This window comes from Pseudochaenichthys georgianus, chromosome 7 (assembly GCF_902827115.2).
Source record: "Pseudochaenichthys georgianus chromosome 7, fPseGeo1.2, whole genome shotgun sequence".
In the NCBI taxonomy this organism is placed as follows: domain Eukaryota; kingdom Metazoa; phylum Chordata; class Actinopteri; order Perciformes; family Channichthyidae; genus Pseudochaenichthys; species Pseudochaenichthys georgianus.
In genome coordinates this window covers 2198709-2224269 of record NC_047509.1, presented here as the reverse complement: position 1 = coordinate 2224269, position 25561 = coordinate 2198709, and the positions used below count along the sequence as shown (strand labels likewise).

The 25561-nt window shown below is 41.5% G+C and overlaps 1 protein-coding gene across 1 annotated transcript in view; it reads left to right on the top strand.

Moving 5' to 3' along the window:
* The window catches only part of LOC117449582 (membrane-associated guanylate kinase, WW and PDZ domain-containing protein 2), a 102204-nt gene that overhangs the window by 51071 nt on the left and 25572 nt on the right, over nt 1-25561 (top strand). The window contains exons 4-7 of the mRNA XM_071203698.1: nt 10879-10998; nt 14814-14987; nt 22836-23022; nt 24046-24116. Coding sequence (XP_071059799.1) covers nt 10879-10998; nt 14814-14987; nt 22836-23022; nt 24046-24116 — 552 coding nt within the window. The remainder of the gene's footprint in view (nt 1-10878; nt 10999-14813; nt 14988-22835; nt 23023-24045; nt 24117-25561) is intronic.

Sequence of the window (25561 nt, the reverse complement as noted above, 5' to 3'; positions counted from 1 at the left end):
TTATTAGTATATAAGTGCTTTGTTAGTAATTCTATCGCTCGAAGTGGAGTCGAAAGAGACGAGTTTTCAGTCTGCGCCGGAAGGTGTGTAAGCTTTCTGCTGTCCTGATGTCGATGGGGAGCTCATTCCACCATCTTGGAGCCAGGATAGCAAACCCACGTGTTTTTGCTGATGGGAACTTGGGTCCCCTTCGCAGCGAGGGTGCAGCGAGACGTTTGGTTGATGCACTTAGCTATACAATTTAAGTACCAGCACAATTTCTCAGTCGACTATATTATTACAGCTCACTTATTGGACGTGACTTGAGTCATTTCCAGATTTCGAGGGGACAATGTAAAGTAAAACCTGGGGTCATGAATAACAGGAGTATTAAAACTAACAGATTACATAGCGTCTTTGAGTTGTGAAAAGCGCTATATAAATAAAATGTATTATTATTATTATTATTATATTATGATTCCCTGATGAGAAAAATGTTTTTAAATTGGAAGTCAGCTAAAAGCACACAAAAGGATTTCTGATGATTATATTTCATTGTGTAGTGATAAAGATTACAGCCAGGCTAAAATCCTCACTTCTTTCCGCTCAGTGTTCGAGGTAGTTTGTGTTTCGGTTCCCGTGATGTAACTTCCCGTGTGACGCCTGTGGAGCACAATGGCAGCCAAAGGCAGCTAGTTGCATCTGTTGCTCTCTTAATCCTCTGTCGCGTCACAGCCGCTGAATCCTCTCGCTCTGAGCAGAGATTTCTCAGAAAGATCTGTGTTTCTGACGTGGTTCTCTGACCCGCGTTGGTCTGTTCCTCTTATTGTTCCTCCTGGTTCAGGTGGTATCACGGAGGAGACGGACCACCGCGTGTGTTCGCTGTCTGCACCTTGCTGTGGCAGTTTGGCGTCGCTGCTAATCTCTCCTTTAGTGCAGGAAGTAGGTCATGTGGGACAGTCTGCCTCACACACACACACACACACACACACACACACACACACACACACACGCACACGCACACGCACACACGCACGCACGCACACACTGAGAGAGCAGGTCAAAACTCCCTGGAGAAGATAACCTAATATACTGCATGCATATTCATATTGTGCTATAATTGCATTTTAATTCATATCAAGCGTTCTCATTACCTCACCGTGCATCTGCAAGCTGCTGCTCACTTAGGGGTTTGCATAAATAAAGGCTTTTAGATATGTGTGGAGTAAATTGAAGAGCAAGGGGGTTGATTGAAAAAGGACTTACACATTTTAGATGAATCAGAAAATAGTTATTTGGAAAGTTTTCTGAATATACTGTGTTTAATCAGAATCAGAATACTTCATTTATTCCCAGCGGAAGTTGGATTGCATAACAAGAAATTAAAAATAAATAAAATAATTAAAATAAATTCTAAATAAATTCTAAATAAATTAAATTAATTAAATAAATTAAACAAAATTAAGTTAAATTAAAAAAAGTACAATAAAATAATATTAAAAAAATATTAAAATAATATAATTAAATGTAACAAAATAAAATGCAATTAAAGTTAAATAGTATACAATGCTAATTGTATTATTATTGCTCGAAGTGTGGTGTAAAACATTAATAATGCCACAGCTGAATCATTTACCAGCCAACAGGTGTACTCATTATTGCACAATATTATAATAGTCCACCTAAATTCCAGTGTTTTCTTGACGGTGGTGTCAAACTTTTGGAAACAGCGTCCCGTGTTTCTTTGGTGAGAGTGAGTGACGACTGAGCCGGCTGTAATCCTCTGATCTGCAGGAGGCAGTAAGATGCGGTTGTTCTCATGCCGACACCAACTCTCGCCTGCTAGCCTGATCTCAGCAGGGAAACCATCACGCCTCGTCTTCACCGGAGCAGATTGTATTCCTTTTGTTGCTTGGCATCGAGGAGGCAGCTGTGTGTAATGCTGAGGAGATTCCACCAGTGGCTCATTGTGGCCCCCTTCAGGACCACATGTATGTTCCTGCTTTCTTTGTTGTTGTTTTTTGGGGGTAAAGATTGAGTTGCATCAGAGGCAGAAGAGAAGTCTTAAAGGGGAGACACTACGGGTGAATAGGGTACACATATGTAACTAATAGATATCAATATGAAACTTCCCCGGTTGATTTCTCACATTAAGACAATAGTTTTTTGTATTACAAGTTTTCCGAAATGATGTGTTGTTCTTTGCAAATTAGGTAATAACTTGTTAAATATGTGCTAATTTGCATTCCTTTGCAGAACAGGAATGGACAAAGCTATGTTCTTGTCTCATTCTGTTGACATATTAGAGCCACAGGTTTTTGCAGAGGGGATTCTGGGTATCTCTTCATATTAACAAATAGATTGTGTGCATGTTTTTAGTAGACAGTGTTAAATTAGTGTGTGAAAGCTGGCGTCTGTACAGAGCTTTAGACTCGGTGTGTAAATGCTACTGAATTGGAGTTGTCTACGTTGGCCGACTGGTTCAAGCGCATTACCACGGGCCAATTATATTCATTCAGAGTTTCAAAAACGATGCAAATATAAAAACACAAATATGCCAAAACGCATGCAAAGCGAGAAACATCATCACCGACTTGACGAAACATGAGCCTGCATTGACGAAACGCTGCAATACAAATCAGATGGATACTACAACATACTAAAACGTCTTTATTGCCCAACTTTATAGTCCTGAACGTCACCAAGCGCTCCGGTCCCAGCTGTCACTTTTTAGTGTCCCCTGGTTTCCGTTGTGTTTGGAGCTTCTTGCAGCGTTTTGTTTCTGCATTGCTTTTAGGGAACGCTGAGCAGTTTCATCAAGTTCTTCATTTGCATGTGTTTTGGCACATTTGTGTTTTTTATATTTGCATTGTTTTTAAAAGCTGCAGCACGTTTCTCGGAAATGTCTTGGTCACCGTATATTTTTCTGTTGAGAGACGAGGAGCCTTTAGAGATTGTAAAACTAAAGGTGAATAGGGTAAACATTTTATCTTATCGATTTTTTCAATATTACAAGTTTTCTGAATGTTGTGTTTAAATGTACAAATATCTACATCTACAGGCACAACATATCAAAGTTAGTAAATTAAGCACCTAAATGTGAATTTTGGATGTTGTCTAAGTCTAAGGCCCCGTCCACACGGAAACGAAAATGAAAACAAACCGATGTCGATATCAAAAAAAGTCTTCCGTCCACACGGAATCGGCTCAAGAAACGTGTCCGTCCACACGAGACCGCTCGACCCGCTGGAGACGCTGTAGTGCATATGCCGGTAAGTGGCGCTGTACTTCCGCCACAAAATACGCCAAAAGCAGCGAAGAAGACCCCCCCGAGCATGGTTGCCATGGTTGCCTGGTTGCCTTTCTGTTTATTCTCCGCGGTGGATTTAGCAACATGTAGTTCATGTAGTTCTCCATGTCCACTTGTTGCTGATGGTTGTGGTAGAGGAGCTGTAGATTTTGCACTAACATCTGTAGCATGGTCAGTAGCGTCTGGAGCACGAAAGCAACCCTGTGATCCGCCATTGTTGTTGTTGTTGTTGGCATCAGCAATGACGCGGGGGTGAGCAGGAGAGGTGGGGAGAGGCGGGGCTATGGCATCATCGTTATCAGGAAATTATCGTTTAGGGCGTAAACACGGAGCCGTTTGGACCCCCCAGAGCGTTCCGTCCACAGATCTACCCACCTTGGGAGCCGTTATCACAGGGTTATCGGATCGGGCTCCGAATCCGGGTTTCCGTGTCGGCCTCGTGTGGACGAACCGTCTATACGATAGAGAACGTTAGGGGATACAACCCGTTTCGTCTCCGTGTGGAAGGGGCCTAAAAGAAGACATGTTATGGATGCCAAATAGCCCACGACAAGGCCTCACTTTTGGTTGCATTTCTTAAATCCAGACGCTATTTCCTCTTCTGAAAATGTGCTTTAGTACCCGTCGTGCTATTTAGAGAGAACACATCAGTCCCTGGATTTCCGTTTGATGAGACAATGTTTTCTGATGTTGGCGCTGGCACTGATGCAAGAAATATCATTCCAGTCAGGAGGGCAGTGCATACAAATGGAAATGAAAATGACAGAATTAAGTACATGCTGGCTGCTGTTGCAACAACTATCTGCAGGAGGGTGTTCATACTGAAGCGTTTTCATATCCATTTGTGTCTCCTTTTCATATCATTTCTGTGCAAGACTTCACATTAGCCTCCTGAACCTTCCCATGCATATAATCGCTCTGACCATTTGTGCATGTGCCCCCCCCCCCATCAAAGACTCTTTCTAATTTTCTTCGGTGTGAGTCAGAGATAAGAAACATCATCATTCAGTTATTGTAATACGTCTCTCCGGCGTGTCTGTGGCCTTTTCACCGCTCTTCTTCCCTCGCTCTTTGTGTGTCTGATGATCTTGACAGACAGCTCTCTCCGGGTGTTTCAGTGTAATTGCCTCCTCACTCCCCCCCCCCCCCCTGTCTCCCCTGGGATCAGTGTGCAGCCTACAGGGAGAAGAAGATGTCAATAATCCATCCTGCCCCCCAACCCCAGCCCCTGCTGACATGTCATATATTTCCTAGGATGGTGCATGGATAATGAATCCCTGCCTCACACTGAATCAGCTGGAGAGTTACTGCCAGTCCTGGGGGGGGGGGGGGGATAAACATAAGAAGTTAAAACAAGAATATGGAATACAATTGTAAAATGAAACTATATATAATATTAGAAATTCGCATCATTGAAGAATGCATCATCAACAGGTGGAGTTATAATGAGGTATAATGACAGCCAATCAGACGTCTCTATCCGCTCTAAAGCTCCTTCCACACCAAACTGACACCAAAGAACACCAAACGGAACGTCGCCTCACGCCGCCTCACGTCGCCTCACGTCGCCTCACGTCGCCTCACGTCCTCTCACATCGCCTCACGTCTCTGCGTCTTGGCCATGTGTCGCACTGGAACACACCGCAAAGACTTCAGCTGACGGCCAAGTTGCACGTACGAACTGCGCATGCGTGAGTGGCAACAACTCTCCTTACCAGCAGGCGGCGGTAGTGTGTATTCGTCATTCAAAAGAGGCAACAACCGGAAGACAGACTGCGTGATAACCGAGAGAAGAAGAACAGACTGCGTGATATAAACAAACAACAAATAGCGTGTGCGTTCCATTTTCACTTTACAGCGAGAAGCTCACGGGGCTTTCCCGAACCTGAGTCGAGAGCTGGAGTTAAATTAAATCTCCCTTCTTAATCGTTTGTTTGGGTCCCTCACTTCCGTTTCGCTTCATGCACTGATTCGCTAAGCTGAACAGCCAATCAGAGTGATTTATTTGGCCGACAGCCTCCCGATTCAACATGTCGAATCGGCGACGGAAGGTGTCGGCCCGGCCGAAAAGACACGGTGCAGGACACCCTTGAAATGTAGCACTTGAAATGTTTGGCTCTATGAAACCTGATGTAGGCTACTTATATAATTCTGTTTTCTTCAAGTTTCTATCTTCCTGGTCGAACGCACTTATTGTAAGTTGCTTTGGATAAAAGCGTCAGCTAAATGTAATGTAATTTAATGTAACTTAATGTAATGTAATGTAACTTAATGTAATGTAATGTCCACACCAACACACACCAATCTGAGTAGGGCGACACGACGCTCATCGACGGCCCGACATCTATCGATGCTGAAAATCGGCTTGGTGTGTAAGGACCTTAAAGCCTCGGACAGTCTCCTAATGATCCGGAGGGTCAAACTCCTCCGGAGGAAACGCTGCCTCTGGGAGTCTCAAAGCAAGGAGAAGGAAAACTCAACATGATCTGAAACCATTAGCGAGTCAATTAGTGGATCAACAGAAAACAGGTCTGCAACGATTCAATAATCAGCAAATATTCAGTGTGATGTTTCTTTACTGAGTCGTGGAATCAACAAGCATAAGAACATTACATATAAATAAAAAATTAAAGCAGTAAAATATGTCAAGAAACCTATAGAATACAATATATTTAAAAAACAACTTTAACAAAATATATTATTATTATTATTATTATTATAAGAACGCTTTGTGGTGGAAAATTACAAAATAAATGTTTTTCCAAAAATTGTGTACACAATATCTTATTTACATTATAATCTGTTTTGAGGGAAATTGCAATAAAAAACCTGAAAAACTTTTAAAATATGAACAAAAACTGAAATATAGAAAAGAAAAAACGATGATAAAAATCCTTTAAAATCTTTCCAATATTTATGAATTTGAATTGAAGCTGAATGTAAGGAAATTAAATGAAAATATGAACACATACTATAAATGATGTACATTAAATAAAATACAAAATGTAAGAAACATCTGAAATACTTTTTCAAAGTGGTAATGTGCAAAATATGATTAATAAGCAGAATATGCAATGTACAGAAACAAAGGTTTACTGAGTGCATTTTAATGGAACATTTTAGTCATCTGTACTTGCAGCCATACAGTATTATACTTACTATACTATATACTATACTGGAGGGCAGAAGAAGCGCTATAAAGACCAGCTGAAGACTGCGTTAAAGAAATGTAAGATCAGACCTGAGGACGCTGCTGCTGACCGGAACACCTGGCGCCAGCTGTGCCGGGATGGGACCCAAATGCTGGAGGAGGAAAGGACAGCCAGGAGACAGGAGAGGAGACTCAGGAGGAACACGCCTACAGTTGCCGTTGCTACTGCCACCACATACACCTGTCCTACCTGCAATAGATCTGTGGGTCCATGATAGGGCTAGATAGATAGCAGCAAGCGTGTGTGTGTGTGTGTGTGTGTGTGTGTGTGTGTGTGTGTGTGTGTGTGTGTGTGTGTGTGTGTGTGTGTGTGTGTGTGTGTGTGTGTGTGTGTGTGTGTGTGTGTGTGTGTGTGTGTGTGTGTGTGTGTGTGTGTGTACCTAAATCTAAATCCATGGAGCTTTTTCCACCTTTGTTTTTAGAGAAGAGGTCGGTCTGATGGAGCTTTTCTCTAATGTCTGTGTGTGTGTGTGTGTGTGTGTGTGTGTGTGTGTGTGTGTGTGTGTGGTGTGTGTGTGTGTGTGTGTGTGTGTGTGTGTGTGTGTGTGTGTGTGTGTGTGTGTGTGTGTGTGTGTGTGTGTGTGTGTGTGTGTGTGTGTGTGTGTGTGTGTGCATGTGTCCCTGTGTCTGGGGGGGGGGGCAGCTCCCCGCACGGCGGTGCATTAATCACGGGTTTTATGGGGGATCTGGGTGTGACTCCCCCCTGCAGAAGGACGGCCACTCGTCCTCAGTTTGGGCTCATGTGAGATTTTGTCTCGGGAAAGGAATTATTGTCTCAAGGTCGAAACGGACGGCTCGCAGTTCAATCTGCAAATTAGAATGAGAATATAACACAATGTGAACACAGACACACACTGGTGATTGAGGTTACAGATTGTATTGCTGTGCGAAATTATAGAAAACAGCCAAGCGTGTCTGAAGACGGAGAGTCTCACAGCTCTTCTGCAGGACATCAAACAGAAAGGGGCCGTATCTGTACCCTCAGAGGGCTGATTTTGACTACTGTGTGTAAGGTTGCCACCATTGGATATAGAGAGCACAAGATGGACATTATTACCTCTTCTGTGGAATATTACTTTTCAAATGAATAAGCAATCTGTCCAATCTTAATGATTCAGAGTCCCCTAAATCTGCCAAATCGACCCGAAATGAATCAAAATCAGCCGGTCGAGAGTACAGAGATGGCCACGTCCTGGTTAGAACCGCCATCCTGTGACGGTACTCAAACTTTTTTATTAAACGTCCACTTGTGAATTGTATACAAGGTCACTGGTCCGGATCAAAACAGGGACTTTACTGGCATTGTTAATTTCAGTTTAACGAAACTGAAATTAAGAAGCAGTTTCTTACGGTGCCCCTTGAGGGGGTTTCCCGACGTGTACCACAAATTAAAGGGTGTTTCGTGTGGTCGTTGCTGTGGACCTTCTTAATCTACCTTCTTTGGGGGCCCCCTTCTGGTCCAAGCACTTGCCTGCTTTGCCTGTCGGTGCAAGGCAGGCAGGCAGTCTATATACACACACACACACACACACACACACACACACACACACACACACACACACACACACACACACACACACACACACACACACACACACACACACACACACACACATTCAATACATACATTTCTCCCACTAGTATGGTGGCTTGAACTAGTGGGAGAAATGGCACAGTTTGTCTGTAACCAATGCCTTGAACTTTGGCAACAAAGGCATAGAAGCATTAGAAAGTCAAGGTAAACTTGCGCCTAACTTGCAGTCTGCAATGCGTGTCACGCTCGCACACACAAGTAAATATATATGCACATTCATTCTCACAACGCGTCAGACACAAGAACATTTACATTAATTTACATCAGAATCAGAAAGTTTTTTTATTTTTTATTTTGTATAATGGGACACAGGGTTCGGTCCGGATTGATTTGCAGTTCGGTCCGGAGGTTGAGAATCCCTGCTGTAATGGATTCAGCATCCTCAATAACCTCCACTCAAACACAAATTGTCGAAATCGGCCTAGCCCTCGTTTGTATGAACTATTGTCCATATGGTACTTAATGCTTATTAACACAACTTATGCTAATTGTGCAAATTGCCCAACATATGCAATTTAGCATCCGGCAGTTTAGTTTAGTTTAGTTTATTTATTTATAGTGTCGTGGACAGTCCCCATCGATGAACTGTCGACATGGCTAATTTCCAGCCGTTGTCCCCAGCCAGATGGTAATAGACACCCTTAAAATTACAATATATCAACAGCATTAGTTATAAGAAAATATATAAAATAAAATAAAAAGGAGGAAAGAGGATAAAAGAGAACAATAAACAACACACGTTACTATATACAGTACAGTTTATATGTGCTGGGGACCCGTACTATACATTTCTAACATAACACTTGGGCTCCTCAACATCTGTGATGACTCTATGAGCTGCAACTAGACTATAACACAAGCTCTGACAGATAAAAACAATCAGATTTGACTTAATGAGTGAAATTAAAATGTGATATATTTCACACGACGTGCCCGCACACGCATTTGAAGTCTCGTAAATGTGGTTCAGAAACACAGCAAACATTAAGACTGTGTGATTCTGTGATGATGCTTGCTCCGCTGTGGTTTGGACCCAAGGTCAGGTGACCCTCCTGCTGACGGAGCATTGATCTCCGTCTGTCTGACGCTGACAGAAAGACGTTGGGACGCCTCGTTAATGTTTCATTCCGCTCTCATTGATCGCTCATAATAAAGAGACGCTGCTAAACGCTCTCTGCGGACCTGAGGAAACGTTCAGGTCGACCCAGCGCTGTAATTACAGAGGTCTCTTCATTAACGTTATGATTCATTATTAATTATGAGGTTATTTACGACCGTTGGTGTAGTACTGTGTTTGAGTACTTGTACTTAACTTGAGTACTATTACTTTCTGCTATTTTTTCCTCTATTCCACTACATCTCAGAGGTAAAGACTGAACTACTATGTTCATTCAATAATTCAAATGTATTTCCTAAACATTATGTGCTAGAGCCATTTGAAGTAAATAATATAATAATAACATTACTAAACAATAAATAAATACTAATTATTATTATTATTATGTAATAGTGACATCACTATGTAACACTCCTGCTTCAATTGGCTAGCGCTCCAACACATTGTACCTGATAGGCTTAGGGGCGGGACATCTCTAAGCGGTTGACCAATCACAACAGAGCCGGCCAGCTAACCAATCAGAGCAGACTGGGCTCTGGTTTCAGACAGAGGGTGAAAAGAGGTGCTGAAGCACAGGCAGTATGAGAAAAATAAAGAGCCTTTTGAACATTAAAGCATGGAGACATGTAGAGACACTATGTACTGATATACACCTGAACATCAGCAGGAGAGGACTCTTTAAAGTAGAGACACTACATACTGATATACACCTGAACATCAGCAGGAGAGGACTCTTTAAAGTAGAGACACTACATACTGATATACACCTGAACATCAGCAGGAGAGGACTCTTTAAAGTAGAGACACTACATACTGATATGCACATGAACATCAGCAGGAGAGGACTCTTTAAAGTATAGACACTACATACTGATATACACCTGGACATCAGCAGGAGAGGACTCTTTAAAGTAGAGACACTACATACTGATATACACCTGAACATCAGCAGGAGAGGACTCTTTAAAGTAGAGACACTACATACTGATATACACCTGAACATCAGCAGGAGAGGACTCTTTAAAGTAGAGACACTACATACTGATATACACCTGAAAATGAGCAGGAGAGGACTCTTTAAAGTAGAGACACTACATACTGATATACACCTGAACATCAGCAGGAGAGGACTCTTTAAAGTAGAGACACTACATACTGATATACACCTGAACATCAGCAGGAAAGGACTCTTTAAAGTAGAGACACTACATACTGATATACACCTGAACATCAGCAGGAGAGGACTCTTTAAAGTAGAGACACTACATACTGATATACACCTGAACATCAGCAGGAGAGGACTCTTTAAAGTAGAGACACTACATACTGATATACACCTGAACATCAGCATTATACATCCTCTTTGTTTATAATATATCTGAATAATTTCTCCTCTACTGCTTGAAAATGAACCAGAAATGATTCAGGAGGTTTCATTGAATTATATTTTTTAAACAATTTGTCAAATTGTGATGGTCGGACTATTTATAGTTTGCTGAGTTGTCGCTTTATTTAAACACTTAACTAAGATTCATGCCCCCCCGATGAGAGGATGTGATTAAGTGTCATCTCCGTTAGAGCTGGCAGTATTTCTCTCTCTCTCTGACCTGATGTATGAAGATTCTATATTTCCCCTGGTCTCATATTCTCTATATTTCCTCTCCCAGGCACCACCAGACAGCCCAGAGACGGGGAGATCTCCGGCGTAGATTACAACTTCGTGTCCATCCAGGAGTTCTTCTCTCTGGAGGAGTCGGGAGCGCTGTTGGAGAGCGGGAAGTTCAAAGGTGAGGCGCCTCCAAAGCTCAATCAATAACACCTACTGTAACGATACAGATAAAGAACTACTTTATTGATCCAAATTTGGGATTTTGTTGCGTTGCAGCAGCATATAAATACATGGCATTGTACATTAGAGAAGTTAAAAGACAAGAAGTAAACAATCCAAAATGTAAACATCTGAAATAGAAATAAAATAGCATTAAAAAACTAATTAACAGTAACAAAATATAATGCAGGATATTATTAAGTGTGTGAGGAATGGAATATTAAATATGAAATGGAATACAAATGTAAAATGTACAGTGAGTTAAAGTTATCCAAGAGAAGCTATGGATATAACTTAGAATAGAAAGCCTTTATTGTCATCATACTAACATGTAAGGGAAACTTCTGTGTAGCAATGCAGTGGGAGTCACCGACTCAGGAAAGAGACACGGTAGAGCAGGAGCTTCGATGTAAAAAAAATGATGGTTTATTTAGAGTTTCGGCCGGAGGATTCACATCACAAGTTACAGCAGTCACGGTCTGACTGCACGGTTGGGTTGCCACGTCAATTCTGGAGCGCCTCTCTCTCGTTAGCCCATTGAACTGGTTTCACAGAGAGCAATCAACATATTTTGATAAGATTGCTTAGACAGTTGGGCACACTGAGTTACTTGCGTCCGTCACTTATGGCCTCGAAGATTTCATACCTTGGAGTCCACAAACAACAAAGAAGGAAGTGTCCCAGTGCACACACAACAACAGACCATCTGTGACCTAGGGTTGCCCGGTCACAGAATGGGAACAACAACATTATGGCTGAAGCAGCCTATGTCCTTAAAGGAGATAACAGACATCAGGGTTGGTCATGCACGTCATATCTAGGAGTCTAGGACAATTATTTCCCTAACAGTCCACTCTTTTTATCATTTATGATAACCTAAAAAGTTACACAATGAGAGGTTGGGGTGAAACCTTGCGCAAACGAAAACAAACAACAACAAAAACACATAAACAATCATACGAAGGGTAATAAATACTTAAGTCGTATAGAGCTATAAAGTGCATTCAAAAGGTTTTAGGACTGTTAGTTTAGCAGCCTGGTGTTAGTGATTGTAGCTTGTCTGTTTCACGTCAAATAAATTAGCGCAACGTTAATCATGAAACCTTGTTTGACGATAAGTAGGATAAAGGGCAAATCTCTGCAATATTTTATAAGTATAATCTTGGACTCTAGTCTAGCATGTAAAGGGAGACAATGATATAAAATAAGAACATGTGATCAAATGTCCTAGTTTGTTTTAGATGTACAGTATATTATCAGTATTATTGTGTGAGTGTGATCATTTTTACTGATTGATTTGAATTAGGATGTTGTAAGATACTGTAAGAAGGAATTAATTTTTAACAGAAGTATTGCATTATCTCAGTCCAATTTAAAGTGCACCTATCATGCTATTTTTAGGCATATATTATGGGTCTCAGATATATACGAATATATAAAAACATGTCTATGATGTGTTTTGCTCAAAATACACACAGATCATGCATTTTAGAAATCCCTCATATCCCTCTATTCCAGCTGTTAGAGAAACGTGGATTTTGGGTCCTTCGCTTAAAAAAAAAGAAGAAAGGAGGCGGAGCTAATGCCTGATCAGAATTCTACCAGATATAAAGCTAAATTCTGCTGTGATAAAACGCGATCCTGTTTTAAACTACATCAAGGATTATCTCTGAAACAGTATGGAGCTCAAATGCTTTTTCTCTGGCGGGTTTATCACAAGGTGAGTTCTTTTTTTTATGTCCTGCTTCTTCACACACATGCTCTCCAGTACAGGTTAGCTCTGAGTGTTAGCGATGCTAATGTAAACACCGACCATATTACGTCCAAAACACATTAGGCATTGTTTCTGATAGCAACTCTCTGTGGGTCCACCAATCCGAAATTACGTCATATCGGACGCAAATCTGTATCCGCTCGATGTACCCGTTTTTAAAAGATTTGGGTACGGAGGAAAAGAGAGAGGGTTTTATTTTCTGATGCTGCGTGAGTTCTCCGACACACCGGGGACACATGTTTATGTATAAAAGACATCAAAAAGTGCATTTTGCATGATAGGTCCCCTTTAAACAAAAAGGTGCATCTTCATCTACGTTTGATGATATGCACAGAAAGTGCTTATTTTTGTGTTGTTTGATTCTAAAATCTGTTACTCTCACTACTAGTGTCTTTTAAACTGCTTAATTTTAAAATAACTTGTAATCTATTTTTTTATTTAATCATTTAATCAAGCATTTATTATGTAAGGCACATTGAGCTGCCTTTATGTAAAATAAATCAATATAAAAGATAGACTTGCCTTGCCAAAATTAAATTCTAATGTAATTTGAACCAACAATGAACCATAAAGTTTAGGCTGCAGGTTTAGCAAAACAAAAATCAATATACAAACGGTGACTGGTGGCTACTTCCTGTCCAGGTGCAGATGCTCCATAGACTTTAGTTTCATTTGACCCGCGCCAGGCCAGCTGTTGTAAATAATCCCATGTATTGGCAGGTTTGTGTTGTGATGAGGCTAACAGAGTTAATATCAGTCAGTCGCTTCTCTCTCTGCATATTAATGCTCTCAGGTGCCCCCCCCCCCTGTACGGGTCAGAGTGCTGCCTCTGATTAAAAGCCTCCATATATTAGCATCCTACATTTATCAGAGTTTAATGGCAGCCATGAATGTCATCCTCACTTCAGGATCAGCAGTGCATGGGGGGGGGGGGTTACAGCAGTGCATTGTGGGGTTTCAGCAGTAAATGGTGGCGGCTGCTGACCTTGTTGAGGAGTTGAGTAATCTAATGCTTCCTCTCTGAAACAGATGCATGTTGGAGGTAATGTCATTTCGTCTTCAGCAGCAGATGGCTGTCACTGGGAATATAGAATATATAGAGAGAGTAAATACAGTGGATTGTCTCTGGGGAGACATGATGCACGTATTCAGAAATACATGGGTTAGAAAAGTACAACAGGGAGAAATACAATTAAAATATGTATAAGGGAAACAAATAAAAAACTACAAAAAGCTATGAAAAAAACATGTCAAAATATCTACAATAAAAACCTATTCAATTGAAAGCTGTGTGGAATTAAACTACAATAAATCAATGAAAAAATCGTAACAAAAAGGGTTATAATGCACAATAAATACTTGTACTTTTGGTACTTTGAGTTTATTTTGAAGCCGATCCTTTGATGTACTGAGTAGTAATGTTTTGAGTGCAGGACTTTTAGCTGAACAGAGTAAAGTAAACTGCCATATACATGTACACACAGATATCTAATGCATCACAAGCCTAATTGCAAAGTCTTAAGATTAGTTTTTTGATTTTTAATATTGGCAAACCGGAGGACTTCTTCCATCACTGATCATTTAATCAATAGAAACATGTAATAATAGTGCGGAGTGCAAAGGGCGCTGAAAGACAGACATCATGATTAATGCAACGACCACTTCCTGTAAAACCATTAAGACGTCATTTATCTGCAAGGACAACGATATTAGTTTTGTCCCTCGAGTTATTAGATTAGAAACATGTTAGTTTTACTCTCTTATTATGCCCTTTCATAATAAATGCCAACATTTATTATTTAAGGCACCTTGAGCTTCCTTAATAAATCAATCTAAAAATAAACTCGCCTTGTCAGAATGTATTTCTAATCTGCTTTGAAAAAAACATGATCTGTTTGAGTTGAGGCTGCAGGTTTAGCAAAAGAAAATATCATCATTATAAACACGATGACTTGTGTCATTTCTCAAGTCGTCTGTCCCCGTGTCCTCCTCTGTCTCAGGGAATTACTACGGCACCCCCCGCCCCGTGCACATCAGCGCAGAGAGCCCCCCCATCACCTACCAGGAGCACCGAAACCTGCTCAGGAACTTCAGAACGAGGAGCAAGTCCCTCAGCAACCTGGAGAAAGGTGCAGAGGACGCGGAGAACAGCGAGGACGACTCGGGACTCTCAGGTCAGTGGAACCAAAATATTGCAGAAACAAAATGGATTAATATTTATAATACTATTCATCATTTAGTATTTGTTTGAATTTTTACCAATTTGGCTACGAAATCAGTGTCTTGGTGGCGGTACAATAAACTTCTACAGACTTTTAGATAATAAAAAGAACACACATCACGAATGTTTAAAATATTAGCGTTTGAGCCAGTGCGACTCCTGAATCAGAATCTGAAACAGAATGATTGTATTCTGGATGAAATTGGGTTTCCTTTTAAAGGGGACCTATCATGCAAAATGCACTTTTTGATGTCTTTCATACATCAACATGTGTCCCCGCCGGTGTTTCAGGGAACTCACGCAGCGTCAGAAAATAAAACCCTCTCTCTTTTCCTCCGCACCCAAATCTCTAAAAACGGGGAACAATGGAGCTGATCCAGATTTGCGTCCGATGTGACGTAATATCTGAAATGTGGACCCACGGACCAATCAGAAACGTTGCTATCAGAAACAATGCCCGACAGTTTTGGACGTAATATGGTCGGTGTTTACATTAGCATCGCTAACACTCAGAGCTAACCTGTACTGGAGAGCATGTGTGTGAAGAAGCAGGAAGTAAAAAGGAACTCACCTTGTGGTGTAACCGGCAAGAGAGAAAGCCTTTGAGCTCCAGACTGTTTCAGAGAGAATCCTTGATAATCCATGATATGGCGTTTCATCACGGCAGCATTTAGTTTAGACGGAAGCTGCCGGGTCCCGCATGAGCTCAGACCCCTCCTTTTTTATTATTTTAAAGCTTTATACCCCAAATCAGCACTTTTGAAACAGGAAGTGTAATAGAGGGATATGAGGCATGGCTAGAATGGGTGATCCAGTGGCGGTTCTAGAACATTTTACATGGGGTGGCAAGGGGGAGGCAAGAGGTCATGCCAGGGTGGCATAGGAGGGCGGACAGTACGTGGTATTTTATACTGTATATAACCTATTTATTGTTAATTCATGCCCTAACACAAGTGTTCTTAATGCACAAGAGTAACAAGGTGTTCAGACAAACAATCAGGTGCCCTTTGAGGCTGCGGCCCCACGAGGACGAAAACGGCTAAACGCATAGGATTAACGCAAACGCAATCGCAAACGGCTTCCGTCCACATGCAATAATTATCTGGATAGTGTCTGCCCACACGAGACCGCTCCGTTTAGCTCCAACCGCTGGAGAAGCTGCAGTACATATGCCGAGCCTGTACGTGGCGCTGTAACTTCCTCCACAAAAGCAGCGAAGAAGCATGGTTGTCATGGTTGCCCTTCTGTTTATTCTCCGCGGTGGGGGCCGAGGGAACCGGGCAGAGTTTTTCGCCAGTCAGCGTGTATTAAAGTTGAAATCTTCCGGACACAATTATAAAAGTGCCGGTCAAAGGTCTTCTTTGTTATTTATTGAGCTTTAAAACAAATGAATAACGACTCTATATAATATAATGATAAAATACACGGAGCCTCTCTTTTTCCTCCCTCTCTTCAGACAGCGTCAGTGTCTGTCTCATGCAGCAGCTCATCCAGTAATCAGTGACCCGGCCGACAGTAAAAATAAACATTGTTATAACTAGTTTAGGGAGTTTGAGAGGTAATTAAAATAGCTAAGGGTGATGATCTGACTTGAAGTGTGTGTTTTGCTGCAGCGGGAGGAGCTGCAGGGGAGCAGAGCTGCGTGTCTCCGTCCTGTCAGATTAGACTTCACTCGCGAGAGAAAGATAAATAATCTGAATTCAGGGTGCAGTTTACTTTGACGCGGGGGTGAGCAGCAGAGGTGGGGAGAGGCGGGGCTATTGCCTCATCATTATTGCTGTAGATGTTGCACAAACAACTGTAGCATGGTCAATAGCGTCCGGAGCACGATAGCAACTCTGCGATCCGCCATTGTTGTTGTTGTTGGTGGCGAAACACTTCAGCACTGGCGCGGGGTAAGCGGAGGTGAGCAGAAGAGGTGGGGAGAGGCGGGGCTATTGCGCAATCACTATCAGTGATCTGAAAATGTCCGTATAGGGCGCACACACGGAGCTGTTTGACCCCCCAGAGAGCTGCGTATGCCTTTCTATCCACCTTGGGACCCGTTATCGTTTCCTCAGTCGTTTAGTGCCGTATTCGGTCGTCCTCGTGGGGCCGAACGGTCTATATGACACTAAACAGTAACGCAAACGACCGAATTCGTCCTCATGGGGCCGCAGCCTAAGTCCCCCAAGCTTACCTCAACCATTTTAAATGAAAGGAAACTACAACATGTATTTTAAAGCAATGTAAAATTAAAAATATATATTTTGTTTGAACAAAAAATGGGTTGTCTTAGACAGACATATTTGCATGTCCTCACTAAGCATTATTACATATTAATTTAATATTAAACAAATCAAAATGGCCAATTATCCCAAAATGTTGCTGCTAATATAATCATATGCTTGTCAACTTTAACTGATCAAAAATAAATTCTGAAAAAATACTTGAATTATCTATGAAATTGCAATATTGTCCCTCAGTTTGTTTCAACCCCGTCACGCCATACCATTTACCCTCCTATTAAAATAATGGATCAGTCCATGTGTGATCTGCATTGAGGGAATTACATCACACAAGTGTCAGTTTCTTCTCTTACCTATATTTCAGTTTTTGTATTTTCAGATTAAGATTGACAAGCTCAACATTTCAACTATGTTGTATGAATTAATAATAGTAAATAATTGTTTATTACAAAAATAAACAATAGTTTTGCAAAATATTACAATTTTGTAATGTCCTTGACTTCCATGTGGTGCCATATCGTAGCTAAACAAGGTCTCATGGCTACTTTTTGTCAAAAACTTCAACCCTGTTAAATGTTTTCAAGTAAATTCCTAGTAATTATTTATACTTTGTGCCTGAGGTGGGAACATGTAAGTAGTCCAATACCAGATGTTATGACCAAACATTTTGGTTTCATTTTTCAAAGATATAAAGACCCAAAAGGCACCCGATTCAGAGAATACTCAGAATTCTGCATACTGTAAGTACTTCATTATAATTAAGTACACAAATGACATCACCGCCATCTCTTCAGAGAGCTAAAGGTGACCTGTGCAGCAACACGTTTCAATCAATATGTGTCAATACTAAGAGCTGCTAGATTAAGCTGCTGTGATGGAATATGTAAGGAGAATAAGAACATACCATGTGGTCCAGCTGGAGTCTCCTCTGCCTCCTGATCCCTGCCTCTGGCCCTCTTTCTGATACTTCATCTTTATTCCTCACATATATTTCTTCTTCTTCACTAATGTCTTCATCTCCTCCTCTTCCTCCTGCTCTGACCCTCCTGGTCTCTTCATCTCCTCCTCTTCCTCCTGCTCTGACCCTCCTGGTCTCTTCATCTCCTTCTCTTCCTCCTGACCCTCCTGGTCTCTTCATCTCTCTTTTCCTTTTCCTCTTTCTGTTCGTCCTGATTACTTCTCATATGTCTTTTTGCTGTTTTTGAATCACTCCTATACTCTGGCCTGCAAGAGTCTACTTGTGAAAAGCACTGGTACAAATGCTTGTATAACTTTACACGTTAGGGCCATGTAGCCTAGCTAATATGTAGCATATCATAAATATAACATCAGAAAGTATTTATCAAGCGCACACGGGCAGCTGTGTTTGGATCCAGTTTTTACGGTAAAGGATGTATCCTGGTTTCATTGATCTGGCCTCATGGCTGTGATGTGTAGTTTACGTGGATTTAATAGGAGGCTACCGCGTAGTTTAGCAAGTGATCGATCTCCCAGCTAACGCTGTCTGCGTAGTATTTTGTAACGTAACGCCCCAAACAGCGCCCGTCTGTTAAACGCTACCGATTCAAACGGCAGCGTTTTAGTAATATTTAGTTTCAAGCTCTCGTTCTTAGTAAAAACAAAACTAGTGGAAGGGGAAATGCTCCCAGAGAAAGCTGATCCATAGGTGCTGGGACAGCTCGCTCCCTCTCTGCAGCGGTGTGAGCCACGGTCTGTGTGAACACCGCTCCGCAGTTTAATGCAGGGCGGTGGCTGCGTTTTTAACGGGCCTAAAATGATATTTAAAACGATTCAATTTTAACTAACGTAATGCTTGTTTTGTTGCTTGAGAAGCTTGTGGAAATAGTGTAGGTTTGTTTTAGTACAGTTTTAGGGAAACAAAAATTAGGGGGGCAGCTGGGGGGGGCAAGGCTCTACAGTGGGGGGGGGGGGGGCAGCTTCCCCCCCTTGCCCCCCCCGTAGATCCGCCCCTGGGGTGATCTGTTTGGTATTTTGAGCAAAACACTTCATAGACATGTTTTTAATATATTTTTAAATATCTGAGACCCATGCTATTGCCTACAAATAGATAGGTGACCTTTAATAATAAAACTAAACAAAAAATATAAAATAAAACAAAAACTAGAACTAAAATATGTATATAAATTAGTGCTGTCAAAATTATCGCGTTAACGGCGGTAATTAATTTTTTGAATTAATTGCGTTAAAATATTTAACGCATTTAACGCATGTGCAGAATGGCCCGCCCCATACGTGCCACCAGTGGCAGCGCCACGGTATGGCTGGGGTAGGCTACACCCATACCAAGAAATGGCTTAGCCCCACCATGAAAATGATGTTAAAGTAAGCAAAATAAAGTCTGCCAACTCGCGCGGAGTAAATTGCACAGACAGCAGTTAGTAAGACTGATTTCAGTAGCCACGGTTTTGAAAACTTTCGTCACGTAGTGATCGTCTTCTCAATAGAAAATCTTTGCTAACGGCGTGGTGTTGTTGCAGGAAGTCCCGACGGAGAATACTCTTGCTGTAGTACAGGGCAGAGCCATATAATAGTAATGATATGGCTCTGGTACAGGGGTGCACATAACTGGTACGCAGGTTATGTGCGTAATCTGAAATGCGTACCGTCACTTGTGTCACAAAGCGCATTTGCGTACCGACGTACTTGTGAAGCTTTTCCAGAAGGCGGTTAGATCACCGGACGACAGAGTCGGTCTCCGTGTGCACAGACAGGGCTGCTGTTAACGTCGGTCTGAACAACGGAACTGTGCCAAAACTACGCCAACCGGCTGCGGAGGGAGACTCCCCCCTTCACTGGAGAACTGCGCTAAAACAGCTGATCACAACTCACACTCTGTGGTCACCAAGTACTCCACTAGCCGCCGCCGCCCCCCCTCTGTCGACTTTCCTGAAGTACTCCCCCCGTTGATAGAAATCAACACGTAATGAATTAAGACCCCACGGTTTGATGATTGATAGGTGTGTGGGTTGTCTTTCATTTTGACATGCAGAAAAATGTTATAATAAACATAGATACTGTATGTTAAATGGATATATCCGCCTTCTTTCATTTATCTTTCCATTCCCACAACAATATACAGAAATAAATGGCATTTTTTGGACATAGTTCGAATGGTGATTAATCATGATTAATTAATTTTTAAGCTGTGATTAATCTGATTAAAAATTGTAATCGTTTGACAGCCCTAATATAAATATAAGTAGTCAAAGTAGAAATAGAAGCAAAAGTTCAAGTAAAAATGTGCAATAAAAGGATAAAATAAGATAAAAATTGAATACAATTATTTAAATAAAAATGTAAATTAAAGATCACACACATTGGAAAAAACATTCATATAAACATGAGGTGATTTAGGGTTGACTGTGCTTTAAAAAAATATAAAAAATCACATTAATGCATAAATCATGTGTGACACTTCTACTCCAGTATCATTATGTTACAGCTTTGGTTCCAAGATGAAGATTTTGTTGAAGACTTTTGTTGGGGAAATACTTTCCTGGCCCATTACTTTGACCCGGTGTATCAGTTTGTTGGGGAAATACTTTCCTAGGCCCAACTTTGACCCGGTGTATCAGTTTGTACTGCCCTCGCTGAGCACAGACCTGTGACAAGGCGGGTCTGTGTTACCAGTTCCTGCCTGTTGGCATCAGCTGATAGAGGTGTCATTATAGTGCTTTATCTTGTTATGCACAATGTTGATTATTCTCTCAGAACCAGCTAAATACATGGGTCTGGGGTAGAGATCTTCAGAACATGTCTTGTGAATTCTCCGGCCGAATCTCCAAATAAACCATCAGTGTTTGCCCTCAAAGTTCCAGCTCTCTCCGTGTCTCTCTGAGTCTCCAGTGCTTCAGAAGTTTCCATCACAACATATATACATTTACCTTTTAATGGAACTTTCTTAAGTAAAGGGTCTGAGGCTTCCTCTGGTAGAAGAAGCCCTGCAGCGCTCCATCTGCAGCTCAGTCTCTGATCCTCACATTAATCAATCATCTGCAGATTAGTATGCTCTAACTCTCCGCGGGGCGGGGGGGCATCGATCGCTGGATCTCCTCCAGAGGAAGGTCGGGGGGGGGGGGGGGGGGGGGGTCATGTGACAAGGACAGAGGAAGAGGAAGCATTCAGATCCTTTACTGAAGTAACAATACCAAAAATACTCCATTACACGTACAAGTCCTATGTCTTGTACGTGTCCAAATGTCACTTTAGATATCATATAATTAGCTAAATGTACTTTTAAGTATCAGACATTATATCACAAGCTATTCAATAAATGTAGTGGAATAGAAATACATTATTCACCTTTTATATGCAGTAGATTAGAAGTTGTTCTTTGTTTATGTTGTTTTCAACATATGTTGGAAAAGTGTGCAGGAACAATAGCACTAAAATGAATTTAACGGAGACAAATAACCTTATTAATTAAACGGCAATGCATGACAACCTCAAAACAGCCTTTTCCAAACCACTTAATCTCAATGTGTGCTGATAGAATCATGAAGACGGTGTTTGAGAGTCTCACAAGTTCACAGGAGCCGAACAGAAGGCGAGTAGGAGATTAGGAGGTGAGGAAGGGAGGGAGGGCGCGATGGAGGGAGGGTGTGGACAGGGCTGAGAGGAAAGGTGGAGGCAGAGTGGTGCAGCAGACAGGATGGAGGTGGGCTCAGATCCAGAGTCAGAGCCACAGGCAGCGTGGATCACACTGAGTTCTGCTGTGTCATGCTCCGAGGTGTGGGTGGTTTCCCTGGTTACGTCAGATCAGGAAGGACAGATTCAAGGACAGAGAGGAGACAGCATGCATGTCTCTCTGTTTTGCTGGTGGTATACTGCATGCATGGTCACACACTCACACACACACTCACACACTCACACACTCCGCGTCCTCAGAGAAATGCTGACCTCAGGGTTTTTCGCCTGACATCAGATTGCACAGCATCAGGTCGTTAACACAGGTTCAGCAGGAACTTGTTCACCTCCTGCATCTGCTAAGTGACTTAAAGTGAGGGAAATTGACACAAAGAACCAAGACAATGCTGGCTTTAAAACAAATCTGATTCAAAGATCCAACTGTTTTCCAAGGTCACGTACAATGTGTTGGAGCGCTAGCCAATCGAAGCGCGAGTGTTACACAATGATGTCACTATGTTCCAGAAGTAAACAATGAGTCAAATTGAGACGGTGAGACATACATAAAGATTACACACTAATCTGAAACAAAATGAAATATCCAAATGTGAGATAAAAGTGTCAGCTAAATGAAACGTAATGACAAGATTTTAGACAATGCTGGCTTTTTCAAATCTGATTTAAAGATCTAATTTTCCAGGGGCACGTACAATGTGTTGGACAGCTAGCCAATAGTGTTCCACAATGATGTCACTATGTATCAGAAGTAAACAAAGGACTCTAAGGTAGACCAGTGTGTGTGTGAGAGAAACTCCTTCTGGAGGCAACGCATGGATCTGAGCCTTTGCAGACCATTGACATGCACACAAAAACATCACTGTTAATGTGTAGATTTGTAATGCTTGTGGTCGTCTCTGGTATTGCAGGAGGCTCTGCAGGGCTCAGCAGCAGCGTCCCCCCCCCACACCGCCCCCCCGGCCGGCCCCGGGCCTCCAGCAGCGGGGGGGAGAGTCGAGGGTTTGAGAGCGGGATGATCGGCCGGCGGCTCAGAGGAGTGACCCCCGACCTCTGGGAGCAGGCCTTCAGCGACCCCGGGGACTCCTACTACTCAGAGTGAGGGTCTGCACACGGCCCGCAAATTCAAGATTCCATTCAAGGATTCAAGGCTTTTAGTGTCATGTGTACTTAGCTTCAGTGTAGTTCTGACAATGGAAATCTGAGGTCACAGGCTCCTCCAACACAATGAAACAGATAATAGTGCAAGTAAATACAATAAAATAGAATGTAGTAGAAATAGTGCGGAATAGTCTCTGGGATGAAACTGGTGGGTTTAGTCCTAAATATATCAGAATAAAACATGTTCATCAGAGAGCTTTAAAGACAGACTTACTTAGAGACAGACTAAGCTGACCGTCCCTTTATAATTACCAGACTAAGCAAAGGTAGGACCAAGTTATTGTTTCTCAAGTCACAAGATGTTCTCGAGTCTTTGCAGTGAAGTCGCAGGTACATCCTGTTTCCATTTAGAGTTCAAAACCGGTCACAATGCGTCTCCGTCTTTATTTTTCGGCCTGCACATGTATTTTTGTATGGAATCAAAATCATCCTTATTCAAATAAAAGGTTACATTCAGTGTTGAATGATAGTTCGTTATGGTTGTCTCCCGCAACCCGATGTGATGCGGATCTAGTGTCGTCAACATAAGCTGATTCAGGAAATGAATTGATTAGCGGCTGTCCTTTAAAAACATTTCATCTCTGGGCTTGGGGAAAGGCATTGAGTGTTTTCAAATCAAAATGCTATGGTCCAAGTAAAGTCAAACACGAGTCTTTGGTGTTAGATTCCAAGTTTAAAATCTTTTTTTTCTAAAGTCATCAAATGTGTGACTAAATTCTGACTTGAATGTCATGTGACTCAAGTTGACACCTCTGGACGGATATGACACGTGGGATCGATCGTGGCATAAAAGAGAATATGTATATTTCCAAAAATAATAATGTCCATACGGCGAAGCTGCCATTTCCCCGTCTATCTACCCTCTGTTAATCTCTGACTGTATTATGTTCACATGCTGCCACATTATATCCAGAACTCTTATGTTTCTGAGGAGGGAATCTTTTCTTCTGCTTTGTCTAGTCGTCACACAAAGAGGACCAACTGGCAGAGCCCTCGAGCCCCGAGCAGGGAGAGCGTCTACCAGAACGAATGTGAGTCTTTTATTCCTTTTCTTCGGATGAAATCATTGCAACACTGGTGCCACATGTATCTGTCTGAACGAAGCCCCATGTTTGTGAAGAGCGGAAGTAACAGACAGAGGCAGCTTGTTGCAGTCGAATGAGCTTTTTTATCTGAATGGAGCGAGTGATTAAGGCCTAAAGCTCTGCCGGCTCTCTGCCGGCTCTCTGCCAGGCGCTCTGCTGCCTCCGTCATGTGACTGCTTTTCCTAATTTGGTGGTCACATGACGCGCTGTTAAAAGAACAAGGACGTAATCTAGTTTGTATGTTTGTCTGACAGGCTGATTGTACACCCATCTGTTCTCTGCTGTCCCAGTACAGTACAGTACCCCTGTTTTACCAGCAGAGGGGGGTAGAGTCTCCGTTATGGACACAATGACCTGCATGTAGAATATACTATATAACTATAATCTCAGGATTAATAGATAAAAACAGAAGGATAACAAATGTATTTTCTCTTCACACACATGTTTTTTAATGCACAAAAAAAAGGGTTAATACTGGGAATTGGGTTTTATGATATCTGCTTTATTTCAGAATAAAATAAAGCTAAAATAATTATATAAATGTATTAGGCTAAATTACAAATTTGCAAGAAAATTTACAAATAAAATAGAATACAAATAATGATATAAACATTAGACACTTAATTAAACATGTGTAACAAGTGAAAATAAAAATGTACAATATATAATATTTAATTAATACAAACTTATATTAATTTTTGATGAAAAAATACAGGTAAATAAAATGACTTGTGGATTTATGTGTTCAACCACAGGCAATTGTTTAAATGTATGCAACCTGAAATTGCTGCTCCACTTTACAAATATTCCCCGCAAAAAAAATATGACAACAAATAAAATCCTTTTCACTAGGTTTTCTTTTTATGCAAAGTTAAGGTAGATAGTGTACAAAGAATACCCAGAATGCAGTGCTTTGGGAAGTCTAATGGATTATGCATCTGATTTTTTATGATGTAATGGATCCTGCTTTTAATGCACTATACACTTTGGTGTGTGTGTGTGTGTGTGTGTGTGTGTGTGTGTGTGTGTGTGTGTGTGTGGTGTGTGTGTGTGTGTGTGTGTGTGTGTGTGTGTGTGTGTGTGTGTGTGTGTGTGTGTGTGTGTGTGTGTGTGTGTGTGTGTGTGTGTGTGTGTGTGTGTGTGTGTGTGTGTGTGTGTGTGTGTGTGTGTGTGTGTGTGAACTTTTCTATTTATAAGTACATTTTGTTAAAAGCCATCTGGTGATTGGTTTGCAATGATCTGAATCTCTAAACCTTCTTCGTCATGAGAAGTACTTTTACTTTTGATACTCAAAGTATATTTGCTGTTAATACCTATTTCGCTCACATAGCATTCTAAATTAAGATTTTTTTATGTATAAGTACTTTTAGACAACAGTATTTCTACTTGTC